This window comes from Eumetopias jubatus, unplaced genomic scaffold (genome assembly GCF_037043125.1).
Source record: "Eumetopias jubatus isolate StellerSeaLion01/CBP00866 unplaced genomic scaffold, mEumJub1_p1.0 scaffold_2, whole genome shotgun sequence".
NCBI classification, from domain to species: Eukaryota; Metazoa; Chordata; class Mammalia; order Carnivora; family Otariidae; genus Eumetopias; species Eumetopias jubatus.
This window is the reverse complement of record NW_028274808.1, coordinates 153,475,900-153,492,341: the sequence shown is the minus strand read 5'-3', so window position 1 is coordinate 153,492,341 and position 16,442 is coordinate 153,475,900. Positions and strand designations below refer to the sequence as shown.

Here is a 16,442-nt window from a genome sequence, read left to right as displayed (position 1 = left end):
AAGAGTTACACATGGCAGTTAAGAAGTTCTGAAAAATTTCTTGTAAGTCAGAGTGTGAATAAGAAAAAAATGAAAATATTTTACATGATTCCTTGAGACATAGTTTCTCTTTTATCTCAACAACTTTTTTTTATCACTGCTTTTCCTATTTGTAAAAGTAAAATATTATGAGATTGTCTATTGTAAGCCTCATTTCCTTACAATGTGTCTGTGAGATTAAAACTTTTTTAATCTATTGTGTTCAGATTTAGTGTTTTCAGAGCCTGTCTATACAATAGTGACTTAATAAATATTTTTGAGCTAAATTATTGAATGAACTGGCTTCTTACATATACATGTTAAAAGGCTCAATAGGGGGTGCCTGGGTGGCTCAGTTGGTTAAGCAACTGCCTTCAGCTCAGGTCATGATCCTGGAGTCCCGGGATCGAGTCCCGCATCAGGCTCCCTGCTGAGCAGGGAGTCTGCTTCTCCCTCTGACCCTCCCCCCTCTTATGTACTCTCTCTATCTCATTCTCTCTCTCAAATAAATAAATAAAATATTAAAAAAAAAGGCTCAAGAGGATAAAATAAAAAAACTAATCCGATGTTTAATAATTGTTAAGGCATAATAACACTTATGTGCTAGGCACTTCAGGAGAGTACAAATTTTTATGTGTTTTGTAGAATTCAAGATTCCAAATATTGGCTCATTTAATGTCGTATAGACATATCAAGTACTATTGCTCCCTCCATTAACATAGGGAACTGAAGCACTGAGGGCTTAAATGAGTTGCCCACGGTCACAGTACTGGTAGATCTAGTAATTGATATTGGGTGGTCTTGCTCCAGAATCTGTGCTCTTAATTACCGTGCTATAAATAATATTGCCAGAAATTCACATAAATCTGTAATTTTGCCTTATAACTATATAGAATCTTTAGTAAAACTATCACTGTTTTGTATAACCCTTTCCAGAAATTTTTTTAAAAATTTATACTCAAAATATGAAATTGTTTTTAAATACATATCAATCACCAGAAGAGAGAAAGAGACAGAAACAGAGAGAGAGGGAGAGGGAAAAGGAGGAAGGAGAATGACCTAGTTTGTACTGATTGATCCATTTTAAAGGTGCTGACTATGAAAGACATCCTCAAAATTTGGGTCATGCTCTTCAATATTTTTGCTTCTTAAGATAAATCTGTGCAGTCTTTAAGAGAAGGCAGCTATATCAGTTTGGTTCAGTAAAGTAACTCTTAATGCTAAAAGTTTTTAATGTCTTATATAGATATTTAAAATTTAAGCATCATTTCTCATCTTAAATTGTAAGATCCTGGAGAATAGTTTGCATGTTTTATTCAGTATTCTCTCCTGTGTTCCTAACCCAGTGCTTTGTATTTCACTGGGCACTCAATAAACTCTTTTGAATGAATTCGCTATGTTTGAGCATAATTAATTAACATAAATCTAGGATCTTCATAGATTAACTTACAAGGATGCTTTGAAAAGTAATACATTCTGAATTGAATATCGGGGCCAGACCTCTACATTTAACTTTTTTGTTTGTTTGTTTTAAACTTACAGTAATGGTAATGAATGAATTTTTTCTTTTTACTGTTCTAATGTTAGTAAAAATTGTATTTGTGGAAAATGTATACAAATTAAGTCCCAATTCTATTTATATAGATTAGCAAAGTATATAAATCAATTACTAATTTATTATTATCCAAATATAGTATATTTACATTAATTTTTCCCATTAGACTAAATTATTTATTTCAGTCCATTTGAAGCCTGGGAAATAAACACTGTGTTGATTGTGCATAAATAGCGTCCTCTAGGTTACTTACTCGTTTTCTATATGATGCCTGTGTAAATTACTATGAAGGGAGGGAGGTTATATCGATATTCTAGTCAGCAGATAAACCTTCAAGGAATTAAGAAGAGAAAACTTGTATTTGATAACCCATTCTTTTTTCCTTGTTTGCAGGATTCAAATTTGGGATATTGGTGTTTCTGTGTTTGAGAAATTTTTTTTTGAGGGATTTTTTTTTTTTTTAAATCATCGGTCTTGGAATACAGAAGAGGAATCAGAAAGACACTTATTTCATTTCACGTCGTGAACGCTCTCTCTTGAGGCACTCTTACACCCCAGTACACAGCCATGTGGCCATCACAGCTGCTAGTCTTCATGATGCTTGCAGCACCAATCATTCAAGGTAAGACCTTTACTTAGATTTTTGTGTGAAGCTTAATTTGTCTCTATTTGCACTAGGTCCTTTCTTCTAAATCTTTGCTCATTGATTTAGCAGCTTTTGCCTACGATATATTAATAGAAGTAAGTTAAAGTAAAAAGACCATAATATGTTCAAGTGCAATAAATACAACTTTGAGTTTGATTTCTGAAAGTAGCTTTTGAAATGTATGTGTAACCAATTCTTTGTTATTTTTAAGAACTCTCAGTGTTGGCTACTCTGTTCAATCTTTAATACACAGAATGCAAACTAAACCTCTCATTTAAATGAGAATTATTTTTTAATACATATACTTTTAATGCAAAAAAAGCCAAAATGATATGAATATATGCTAAAAGGTAATTTTACTGAAACATGCTAATCAACTCATAAAAAACTGTATACTTTGTTTATTTAGACATTATGGTATTTATAACACAAATATGATAGTTAAGAAATGCTATATCTTTGCAAATTTTATAAAAGATAATTATTTATAAATAAGATAAATTCTGTACAACTTAGTATAATATTCATTGAATCTTTCTAAAAACTGGCAAAGTCTACATTTATATTCCTTTTTGACAATTTAAAGTTTTCTACTAATCATCATTGGTTTTGCACTAAGATGAAAATGGTGTAATATAGTCACTATCTCATACATTTATGGTAATTATAGCAAAGAAAGGGACACAGTTATATTTGCCACTCCTTCGGAGGTCTCAGAATAGTACGATGTAGCAAGCACCTGGAATCAGTTTTTAGCCTCTTTAGCTCACTTTTGGTTTTTAATTGACTACAAAAATCTATTGTAGTTTATCAGCGATGCAGTTCTGAATTTGGCCTATATTCTTGTTTCAACATGAATTACATTCTGCTGTCATTATAAAAAGTGGATAAAATACCTTATGTGTCGTTTGATGTTTTCTTCTAAAGTTTCCCTGATTTAACACATTAAATAATCACTACAATATGAGGTAGTGCTTTTTTAAGGAAATGAAAGTAAAATGATTCAACCATCTAATTTTAAATAATGTAAATTTGTAAAAAAAAATCAAAATGTTTTCTTAATTCATACATTGATGGAGCACTTACTTTCACATACTTGGGCACATATAACATTTTGTGGTATGAGACAATAAAGGAATTATGTCTCTTTAAACAAGTGTTTTTCTAATTATCTGTATACCTAAAGATTATTCTAATTAGGTTTTGATGTTATAAAGATGCCTCACTCATAAGGTTATTTTGAGGATTAAATAAATAGCATACGTAGAGAATCTAGCACAGTGCATGACAAATATATTCAGTGTTTGAACAAGCTAATTTCCTTCTTCATACTATCTGCCTCTCTAGTATATTTCTGTTTTAATAAATTATAACAACCAGAAATTAGCTAACCATGAGAGCAGTTTCATTGTTGTTGATAATCAGAACCGCCCCCCTCTATACACACACACACACACACACACACACACACACCTCTCTCTCTCCAAGGAATTCTGAGAAGTATTTAAAAACTCCTCAGAGAGCAAATAGAAAATTGACCTAGTATATAAAATATTTTGGGCGAAAGTAATCTTTTCTGTTGTATGTGAGCTACTTTATCTTATCTTGACTTTGAACCATATTCTACACAATATAGAAGCTTTCTATTTATAAACTTGATCCTGTTACCTTGAATAGGAATTTTAAAAACTTCACACCAGAGAAAATATAAGGCCTTCTCCACTGCCTTTGTGATACCACTCTGCATTTGTAAATAGAGGGCTTCATATGAACAACCTTTTGGGACCCAGCTTGCTCATAACTAAAGGAATGTGTATGTACCTCTGATCAGTGCTGATCTTTTAGGATGGACTTTTTTTTAGAGTCCCTAACCATCCCGTCTTAAAGGAATACCACATAACTTGAAACTTTATAGACAACTGAGTTAAAATGATGTCACAGTTACAGAAGGACATACTCTTTGTTTCCAAAACATCCCCTGGTAGCATCTCCTTGCCTACTGTTGTTGAGATGTTCAGCTTCATTTGCACTCCTGACCACAATTAACTTACCTGGGAAAGACTTGAATTGCTCTTTTCTCCAGAGCGAATAACAATGATGACCGCTGACTTTTATGACCATAAACTTTAGATGTATTGGTATAATTAATCCTTACAACATTCTCCTGGGTTTAATATTATTTACTATTACTATCATTATCATTTTTTACAATAAAAACATTGAGATACTGAGCAGTTAAAGAACTTGACTGAAGTAACACAGAGACCCAGAGGAGATTTAAATGAAGGACGTGGCTTCTTGAACTCTGGTCTTTCTGCCTGTAGAGAAGCAATTACTATCAAGGCCATTCTTCCCTGCAGAGAATCCCATCTCAAGTCTTCTGGCCATTTGGGAGAAGGTGAAACAGAAATGCAGATCCCCTGCTTCTCCCATGTTCTGGGCACAGACAGATGAGGCTTTCTTGAGATGAAATTTCAGCTCTGCCACCTACTAGTTCTGCAACCATGTTACTTGGTAAACTAGTTAATAAATATCCATTATCACCCAGTGTGAGCCAGAAAACCCTGCTAGCTGCCTAAGATATGCTAGTAAACAAAAGATTTTAATTCTTCCCTCAAGGAGCTAACAGTAAGTTAAAATTTTGTAAGCCTACTTTTTATCTGCAAGAATGAACATTTATTCCATGCAGAGTTATTTGAAGAGGTAGATAAAATATATATGTATAGCTTCTAACATAGTGCTTGGCATTTGGTAAATCTTCCTTATATTTTATTTGCTTATCCCTAATTACCTTGAAATGGAGCTAACACTCTGAGCATTAGATAGGGAAAATGCCTACTTACCTGGATTCTCACTGTGCGAATTGAAATAAATTTTTTTTCTACTTGAATCTCAGCATTTAAGTTTTTCCAGTAAATTCTTGATACTAGTTTCTATTCAAAATTATTATCAAGCCAGTATGTATGAAGGTTTAGTGCATAATTCTCTCTATATAATAATATAGTATATAACTGTCAGTGGTAGTAGGTATATGACTGGTAATATCTAATTGTCAGGGATGCATTTTGTTCATGATTTCCACATGGGTAAAATTAAAAAACTAAGCTAAAGAATTAATTCTGAATAATGTTTACATTAGTTGAATAATCTCCATATTGTCCTAGAAAGTCTGGCCAGTGTTTAAGATAGGAAAACAAAATTAATCAGTACATCCACACTGTATATGTATATATACACAATTTTTAAATTTGGAAATGTCTCTGGTTCTGTGTTTATCTGTCCATATTTTATGTCTCTGTGTACCTCCGTATTTCTCTTTTTCTGTTTTCCATGACTGTGCCCCCTTCCTGTACAGCCATAAAACCCTTATCTATAATGCAATGAAACCTGGCAGAAGTTAAAAGAAACCACTAAAGCAGATGGCCAGTTTTTTGCTGTTAACTAATGTAGTGTTGCATGAAGATAAAGGATTTTTTTGTTCTATTGATGTGGTTGGGAGCAAGGGAAAAGAAGGGAATCAGAGAATAATAATCCAATAATAACCTGGGCCCTTGGGCGCATTGTGGTTGGCAGTAAAGGAATACCAATGTCCAGTGTGATACATGGGCTAGGAGATCTGGTACCCAAGCCATAATGGGTTGGGAGTTGAGAAGGTGGTTGGGGGGCTAGGAGATCTGATACCCAAGCCATAATGGGTTGGGAGTTGAGAAGGTGGTTGGGTTGCTCAGGTATCTTAACTCCATCTCCTCATTAAATTGTACTCATGAACTGTGTCACAGTTGAAGAGACAAAAAACAGGATAATTGGAACTTACTGCGGGTAAAGGGGAGAAATATATTTTATAATATTTCTGCATAAAAAATGGGGTCTTAAAAATTCTTCTATAACCATCATATGCATACTTTTTTTCTGCAAGTCTGTTTTTTAAAGTTGCATGTGTATTTATATATTTGTGTACTTTATAGGCTAACCTGCTTTTTATTATGTTCAAGTAATTAATTATAATAAATAGCCATTAGCAGGAACAAAACTGCTGATTATATCCATATATATTTAGTACTCTATGTTTTTGTGTAATTTCCATTTTATTATTAATCTAATTTTACAGTTATAATACCACTTAATATATCAGTGACTTAAATAATACACATTTTTTTAACTTCTAATAAAATGTGAAGCTTGAGAAAACAAAAATACATTTCACTATATAGCATCTTACTATATAATTCTCTTTATGAAGTTATGTTTTATTGATTATGAAAAAGTCAGCTTGACTTCTAAGCTCTGCTTTGTTATTTATAGAAATTAGTCATCCTTGGAATGTTTATAATATTTGTCAGCCTAGATAATTTGTAATACTCCCAGTAATATCACTATGTTTATGGTCAAATATGTTTACAAAAAAATCTTTGTCATGGTCATGATATATGAGGCCACTGTGAACATAGCCAACACCATCTGCATTACCCACTTGGTACTGAATTTCAAAATATATATTTTGTAAGTTAACTATAATCTCTAATATCACAGTGTAAACCACAAATATGCATGGCTGATAGCTTTTCCTTTGTGAGAACATGTTCAGAAACCTTCCCTACACACTCGGGTATGCAGGTTAGCAGTTAGAAAGGAACTTTTTCTTGCCTTTGCACTTGCAAAAGGTGTTATAGGTGAATTGTATTGTGCTGATACTTTAGAGTAATATGTATATACTTTGAGAGCAAAATAGCCTTTTCTTATTTTCAGATTTTATGTCTGACTATTTTAGGATCATATCTTATTTTTTATATTTCTTGGCCTTGGAATGGACTAGGACTGCAATAGGGTAGTTGTATGCTTGATGTAGAGTGAATTAAAAAACAATTGGATTGCATAACGTATAAATATCTAATTATTTATTTTCCTCTTCTTTGTATTGCTGTTGACTTTCATTCTCAGTGTAAGAATAAGTTCTCACATGTATAATTTCATATAAGCAGCCATAATACATTTTTCATGAATTTACTTCCTCCATTCTGATTGCTAAATGGTTCTTTAATGACCACTCAAAAAATTGAAATGCAATAGTTGAAATAGTCTCATTGATTTGTTATGTAAATAAGAAACAATATATTGTATTATAATCTGTTTTGACAGTTCAGAATAAGACCCTGTTGAAAAATAGGGTTCATTCTTTCTCTACTTCTTTTTGAGTTTTTAATTGATAAATTGAAAACAAATACCTTACATTTTTTCAATAATTACATTTTTGCTTTATTTCTATATTTCCCTTATATTGTCATCATAGCCGAATTAGTTTCTTTAAATATAGACAATTGTTTTCCTATCCAAAAAAATCTGGCTTAAATGAAGGCTTTGATCAAATAAGTTAGACTACCTAGGGATTTGCCAGAAAAATATGCTGGCTGTATTTGCACAAGTAATGGATACAGGTCTTTGTACAAAATAAGGTCTCACAATGACATTTGATAAGCTTTCTGTGTTTATTTCATCTACACATAGTTTGTGGTGAATTGGATGTCCTGAAGTCAAGGTTATAGCTTACTGGTAAAGTACAAGCATCTCTATATATCTCATATATCACCTTGTTTGTCATTACCAGTGTCACCTACTTTATTCTCAAAGTAACTTTCCTCATACAAATTTAAATCAGAAAGCAAAAATCCAATAATCCCATGACCCAATGACATAATTAATATTAATAGTTATTAGATTTTTCTTGCAGTCATGTATGTGTATTACATTTTTTAAAAAAATGGAATAATGTTAGAAATAAAATTTGTCTTTCATTTTGACTTAACCTTAAAATGTAGATATTTGTGTCTATTTTTTAAAAAATTATAGTATTGTATCATATGAAGAAACCATTGTTTAACCATATATTACCATATATAACCATATATCTCTGATCAACAGAGAAGGTCATTGATATATTGCCATTACCAATAGCACTATAAAGGAACACACTTATATATAAACTCTGACTTTATCTTTGTACCTCTAGAAGAAAATCTCTTGAGAAATAGAAAGAAAAAAAAAAATGACTTCTTTTTAGGTTAGTCAATAACTATCTTAAATGAATGTTAATAAGTTATCAGTGAAACCTTGCTTGCTATTAATACAGTTGTTTAAAACAATTCTGCAAGGTTTGGCTACTACAATAATGAAAAAATATAAATAAGAATAAATATTCAAATATTAAGATATTATTTGCAAGTGTATAATTTTATATTCAGAAAATTCAAGAAAGATAATCTTTCTCAGAATTAGTAAGAACATTTTGAGTTCAGATATATGATTCACATACAGAAATGACTTGAGTCAAAACAGCAATGAATTGTATGAGTTATTTAGTAGATATCATAGGAGGAAATATATAGAACTTATGAGAAAAAAAGTCTAAAACTTTACTGGGAGTTATAAAAGAAAGACATGCAATATACTGTGTTCCTGGATGAAAAGACTGAGTACAGCAACATCGACAATATTTCCAAATTATTTTTTATAGATTTTTACACAACTGCATTCAAAGTACCCATATCAGCTTTTTTATGTAGAAATTCAACAGAATTATTTTAAATATATATATTGAATATTAAAAAAGAAAAAAGCTAGTATAAATGAAAGGAATAATAAGGCACTTGCCCAACTGATCATAAAACATATATTATACAAATAAAATAAAGATAAAATCTCAAAATTAGGCAAACTGATCAACTATAAAAATGAGATCCATGAAATAGCACTGCAGTTTATATGTCTGTGTTGCAATGTGATTATAATGACACCTCAGAAAATCAAATGCCTAGGACTAGAAGTAGTTAAGTAGGGAACAAATCAACTGTGTGTGTGTGTGTGTGTGTGTGTATTTCAAATTATATACAATAAAAATTCTGAAGGAAGACCTCTTTGTGTTATCTACCCTAGTGTCCATTTTTGAACAATGTATCAAAGAGTATAAAGTAAGCTGCAGTCACAGTATATTCCTAAATTAATATTGGCTTCCAGAGAAAGCTTCCTTGTTCACCAAGCATTCCAAGGCAGGTAGGTGTTTCTGATGAGGGTGTTTGTGTATGGTGGGAAATAGTGATGGATGTCATTCTTTTGCTCTCACAGTTATACATAGAACTAGTCTAATGGCATGAAGCTTCCAAAGTCATTTTGAGGGTCATTGCCATTCCAGTCTGCAGGAAGGGAGAATGAGCGTTGTGGAGATTCAGTGGATATGTTTGGATGTAATTCACATTACTTCTGCTGCCATTTCCATTAACTAAAACTCAGCCTCATAGCTATACCTATAAAGGGGTCTGAAACGTGTAGTCCTCTTGTGATAAAGGAAGATATTTATAAAAGATACCATGTAGCTTAAAAAAAACTGGATTTAAAGCACTAATATATATTTTTAAATATATAAATGGAGGGATTTTTTTATGACTTTATTGAGATACATTTAACGTACCAATAAGTTACTCATTTAAAGTATATAGCTTATAGGATTTGAGTGTATGCATAGTTGGGCAACTATCAACATAATCAATTTTAGAACATTATCAATCCTCCAAAAAGAAACCCCATACCTGCTGGTGGTCACACGTGGTTTCCCCTTTCCCCAGTCCCTGAAAACCACTAATCTACTTTATATTCCTATGGATTTGCTTATTCTGGACCTTTTGTATCAATAGAATCATGTAATTTTTGATCTTTTATGGCTCGATTATTTAACTTAACAGAATTTTAAAAAATTTATCCTCATTATAGCATGTAATAGTACTTGGTACTTTTTTATTGCCAAATAATATTCCTTTGTCTGAACTTACTACATTGTATCTATCAGTTGATAGAAATTTGGATTATTCCTACTTTTTGGCTACTCTACTTAATGCCATTGTGAAAATTCACGTACAAGTTTTTGTACGGACGTGATTTTACTTCTTTTGTGTGTACACATGGAAGTGAAATTGTTGAGTCACATAATTGTATGTTTAGCATTTTGAAGAACTGCTAAACTGTTTTCCGGAGTGATTTCACAATTACACATTCCAAACAGCAATGTGAAGCTTCTCATTTCTCCACATACTCACCCACACTTGTTATCGCCTGTCTTTATAACTTTATCATCCTAGTGAAGGTGAAGTAGTATCTCATTGTGGTTTTGATTTGCATTTTTTAATGCATATTGATGTTGAGCTTCTTTTCATGTGCTCCTTGGTCATTTGTATACCTTACTGGAGAAATATTCAATCATTTCTTAATAATTAAAATTTTTTATAATGAAGTTCTGAGTGTTCTTTATAGAAATATTTATTAGAAAAAGCCAGAGAATATTGTTAGAATATATTTAGATTTAAGAGTTCTTTCAACTGCATATTCTAAGAGAAGGTTTTTGCCTGGATTTACCCACTTAAATCTCATCTGCTTTACATTCACTTTGAAATCCTATGCCATTTATCTAGCCTCATGCCTCGTCCCCTTTTACTTACATATTTAATTTCTAGTAGATCATTAAATCAGGTTTTTATTAGGACAAAAACTGGTAATTGACAGTTATTGAGATTTCACTCTGATATGTGAATTGTATAGTAGTTACTTGTATACAAAACATCAAGGTAATTAATTGGATTCTTCTGGTGGTATCCAATTACTCTTCCCTAAGAACATTATAAAGAACATTAAGCTTTAATCCTGATGGCCAAAGTTTTTCTATTTTTGTTCTAGTCCAAATTTTTGTCCTTGCAGATTTTGGAAATCCTCTTATTTATATATTTTTGTGTCTTCACTCAAATTATATTATAAATATAAATCCATAGATTTGTTTTCTTTAATATGTTCTTCAAACTACTTGTTGCCCCTTTTACTTCATCTCAAGAAAGTTATATAATTCATTTTGTCTATCAAATCTGTATATTGTATAATAGTGACCTTTGGACTCACACACATTACAGCTTTATTATTTTTTGAAAGCTTTATTTTTTTTAAAGTAGTCTTATACCCAATGTGGGGCTTGAACTCAACCCCAAGATCAAGAGTGAGATGCTCTACTGACTGAGCCAGCCTGGCACCCCCTGGATCCACTCATTGCTTTAAACAAACAAACAAACAAACAAACAAATGAACAAGCAAAGATGAAAAACAGAAGAAAACCTGAGGTTTTATATGGCAAGAATCCTAGCAACTTTGCACTATTTTAGCACACTGGGCTTATCTGAAATATTACTATTTGAGAAGAAAAGACTAGGAGAATGCTAAATAAAGACAATACATGATTTATAAAGGTTGATACGGAACAGTTCCTATAGCTTTTTTTTTTTTTAAGATTTTATTTATTTATTTGACAGACTGAGAGAGACAGCGAGAGAGAGAACACAAGCAAGGGGAGTAGGAGAGGGAGAAGTAGACTTCCCGCCAAGCAGGGAGCCTGATGCGGGCTGGATCCCAGGATCCTGGGATCATGACCTGAGCTGAAGGCAGACGCGTAATGTCTGAGCCACCCAGGCGCCCTGAACAGTTCCTATAGCTTTAACAAACCATGAATGGAGGAAGATGTCAACATATTTAGAAAGTTGTATTTACAGGAAGCCTAGAAACTGGAGTTCACAGTATCATCCAATCTAAGCTGCTTTTAGAATCCTAATTTGCATGCCCCTATTGAATGAAGTGAAAGATTTCAGAATGTAGAGTGTAATTCCAATTCTTTTACTTCCAAGATACATGACCTTAACTAATTTGATTCGCAGTTTCTTTATTTGTTGAAGGGATAATTAGGCCTACTTTGTTATAGTATGAGGATCAGATAAAATAATGTATAGAAAGGCCCTAACACAAAGCCTCACACATTTAATCCTGAGAGAATGTGGTCATTAAAACATACCTTTTGGAATTAGAACTAAAAAAACAAATGACCTGGATAGTAAGCAAAATTTAAAATACAACACCATCTTGGGGTCACTTACTTTCTATAGTGTTTTTCAAAGACTGCATTGTGTGTTCTTAATCCCAAATGTGACGGTTTCTCTAATTATGAGCCTACACATTTGTACATACATTCTATCATTATATTCAGAACTCACCCACTGGACTGTAACTAAGTCTTTAATGAGTTACTAATGAACATCTTAAGCTTAGATCAGCATTTAAAAAAATGTTGAAGAGTGTTGAAAAGCTATTCAGAGTGCAGGCCTGTTGCTTTTAATTAGCCTATAAGCCCAATAAAATTTCCTGTCTTCACTATTCATCCAAGGCTTAAAGAAATTGAATAGTGAGTGACAGATATACTCTCACTTTGGTATTGTTAGTTTAATGTTAATTTAAAAGGGATAAATATATTGAGCTAAATCAGAGAAATCATTATTTTGATTAAGTACAAAGATAAAAATAATATGCAAAACCAAAATAGCATTTTATTTGTTTTTTTCTCCGCTGCACTCAGATGACTTTAAAATATTAATTTTATTGTTGCATTAGAGAATAACAGATGACATGAGGAAAAAGATCCAGATATGATTAGATCATATAGATGACCCCCCAAAAAAAGAATTCCCAAAACAAAAAACAGAAACAGCCCTCTGTATTTATTAAAAGAATGAACAGTTGGCTTTCACACATTACTGCTTCTCTCCAAGCTGTTGGTTATACCATGAAAGTAGTAATCATAGACAGGACCTGAATTAGATCAGGACTATTCTTTTCTGGAGCTCCTGTTACAAATCAACAATGGTGGTGACTATTTAGCAATGATCCTTTCTTTGCCCTTTTGATAGAGAAGTTGGTGAAACCGTGCAAACCTTAAGGGCACATTATTTAATAATGAAGAATTCAAAGCAACAGGCTAGTATGATACTGTCCCTCTGGGGAATGCTGCACATTTGCTTAAAAGGAAGCCTTTTAGTCACAGTAGCTCCGTACATTGGGAGTAGCTGTGATAGCCTACAAGTTTTATAGGTTACAGGCTATTGTTAGGAGACAGGTTTGATGTCATGCCTCTGCACCCTATAAAAACCACCATGTCAGTTTTTAAAAGTAGATGTTCAATAATCACATTCTATGTACACACAACCAACATAATATAATAGATCATTTTAACATATTAGCTTGTTAATGTTATCTGCTTTCTTGTCAACCAGCATTTAGACATTCATTTTGTGTTGAGGAGGCAACTTACTACCAGAAAACAAATAGATAAAAACTTTTCATTCTTCTCAACCATCTTCAGAGATGCCAGTTATGATTAACTTAAGATAGAACTAACGAGATAGATTTCTGTCAAAATACATAGGGTTTTCACTGGTTTTTCCCACATATCATGTATAATTGGCTCTGTGATTAAGGAAAAGTGCCCCATTACTATTGTTGTGAAGATTTTTAAAGAAATTATTTTCTTTACAACATTGTAAAAGTACAGCTTCCATGCCATTAAAATTTTAGTGTACTTTAGCAGGGAAGTAGATGGAAGGAAATTAAGAAAAAATCAGTATTTTCCAAATAATGAATTCTAGAATTTTATTTTTGTTCCCATGAATTTAAATCTGTTTACTTTATATTCATAAAAAGCAGATATTTTTAGTTAGAAAAGAAAAATTATTAGTAATCATTCTTCTGATGAATAAGATATATAATATACATTTTATTTAATTTGAGTGAAAATAATGTCTTCTTGCCCGAAGCTAATTTTTTTAAAATAAATTTACAACAGCGGAAACTTTACCCTCTGCTTACTCGTTTTATCAAATGTTTGAGATATTTACATCATAATATTACAATCTAGGCAACTATTACAATGAATGAACCACAATTTTTCCGACATGAAAGATGCCAGACTTGAAAGCCAATTAAAAAGTATTCTTTAAGTGCTGTTTCTTTTATTTTTTAACAAATAGGGATCAAGTTCCCCTTTAGCTTTATTCATAACCAATGTTTGACTCTTCCAATAGTCTCAGAATATCATACAGTTTTTGTATCTTGATTGTTCAGTCTCTTGGTGACAGTTTAGCCATAGTATGTTTTATCTTACTGTAACAAGCTATGTTGTAGAGAAGAAGAGTAAGGAACCCAAATTGAAGGGAATTTGCTTACTCAGCACATAGGGCATACCAATGCTTCATGAAGCAATTCAGTCTAGAGAAGAAGTGTATTGAGTTAAATTGGATAATATCCATGTATGCTATGAAAGTTGCTTCATCATACACAGGTGTGTCATTTATCACTACAAAACCATTTTCTTTTGAGAACCAGAATGAGACAGATTTTAGAGCTTCCATGTTGTAATTTCTACCTGGTGGCTTCCTTGTCAGGTGCTTTAATTGAAACTTTTATGACTATTGTTAGAGATTACTACCCAGCTGATAAAGAAATTATGCAGCTGTCACATACACCTTAGGGAGAACTCAGGAAAGAAGTAATCTTCTTATATGGCCAAAATGAAGGTGGTTGGGGAAAGGTAGCACCTTTTAGTGTGCATAAGGAAGCAGAATTGGAAAAATGTCTTTACTGACAAAGAAAAGAAGCAGAAGCAATAGTGTGCTTTTCTGTCTCTCCCTCTCTCTCTCTCTCTCTCTCCCCCTCTCTTCTTTGCTGGTCCCTCCCTCCCCCACTTCCTTACCCCTCCTCTCTACCTCTTTCTCTCCTCATATATGTATATTATACAGAAGTGGGAGGGACTAGACATTCCTTATCAATTAACCATATGTTATAAGTATTTCAGGATAATTTCTAGCATTTACATTGCACTTTACAGTTGGCTGAACACTTTTGCACACAATAGCTCAATGAATACTCATATCCAGTGAGCCATAGGTAGTAATATCAGTAATATTAAGATAAAAAATAGATTCAGAACTGTCAATCTAATGATGCAGTGACATTTCAAATAGTTCATAGAAGAGAAACTCAGAAATCTCTTAAATATCTCAGGGAGGCTTCTTCCAAAGGCATTTTAATGACCTATGAGCATTTTCCTTATTTCATAGACCTATGATTTAAATGATAAATAAACCAACCTAAACAACATATAGAAGAATGAGCTAGAATATTACAAAACAAAACAAGTAAAATTTTTAAAGTTTCATTTAAGGGAAGAAAAAAACCAGTATTGTGTTTATGTAAACCTAGAGATAATAATAGAGAAAGGTAAAATTGACTAGTGGGTTAGGGTCATCATTGTAATTATAGTACATTTCAAACTCTATAAAGGCTCATAATTAGCTACGTATTTTAAAAATATGTTAAAATATTGCTCCCAAACACAAAAACAAATGACTTGTGAGAAACATCCTTAGGTATGAAACTTAAATTACTTGTAACTCTGATAAATACTCTCTGGTGGTGTTTTGTTGTTGGCATTTCTCTTACCTTATAAATAGCATTACAGCCCATGGTTTTGTCTAGATCCCATGCTTACTATTATGATCAGTAGATATTTGGAGGAAGAAGCTGAATAATTGACAGAATAACATAGCTATTCATCAAGGAGAACAAGAAAACAGAAACAGTTGAAATTGGTTAAAAATAATGCTTATTTAGTACTTTTATTTACAAATCTTGACCTCAGAAAGTATATGCCATTAAAATATGTTTTTTAAAATATTTATTTCAATTTTAAGCTCCACAGGCAAGGTGAAAACTCTTGGTACTGCCATCATACAGACTTTATATCTTATGTGCTCCTTATTTTTCCTTTTCTTACTTCTTGCCTTAAGTTCACACCAAACTATTATTCAGGAACTTTGATGCTCTGATGGCTTTTGATGTTTGGAGACTAACATAAACATGAGGAAATATTTTGATCATTTCAGCAGATTGTGAGATATTAATTTTCATATTTCATGCTTCCCCTTAGGAAAGCAGAATCAAAGTGTTTACATAGTGAAAATCTGAGTATGAAGTGATTATATAGACAATTTGGATATGGCAATGACTCATATTACTTATGATGAGTATTAAATATTATTTATGATGAAAGCAATTTAAACTTGTATAGTATTAGTGAATCTCTCTTTTTTAAAAATATAAAGTCTCAATCAGATATGTAATTCTTAAAGGAAATAAGATGAAGTGTCACCCTTTCTGAAGAAGGTTAGAAAGAAAGAAGAACAAAATATGCTGGCCTTATCATTACCTCCTGCCCCAAAACCAAAGTTGCCTTTGAGACATCTTAGAGTCCATACAACAGAGTTTGAAAATGTGATCTCAAATGGAGACTGGAGAAGAGTATGGTGGGAGGGATGTGTG

The 16,442-nt window shown here is 32.3% G+C and overlaps 1 protein-coding gene across 1 annotated transcript in view; it reads left to right on the top strand.

Moving 5' to 3' along the window:
* Window positions 1–2,131: 2,131 nt before the first annotated feature.
* ADGRL3 (adhesion G protein-coupled receptor L3) overlaps window positions 2,132–16,442 on the top strand; it is a 492,209-nt gene continuing 477,898 nt past the window's right edge. The window contains exon 1 of the mRNA XM_088020841.1: window positions 2,132–2,195. Within this exon, the coding sequence (XP_087876967.1) occupies window positions 2,141–2,195 (55 nt within the window). The 5' untranslated portion in view covers window positions 2,132–2,140. The remainder of the gene's footprint in view (window positions 2,196–16,442) is intronic.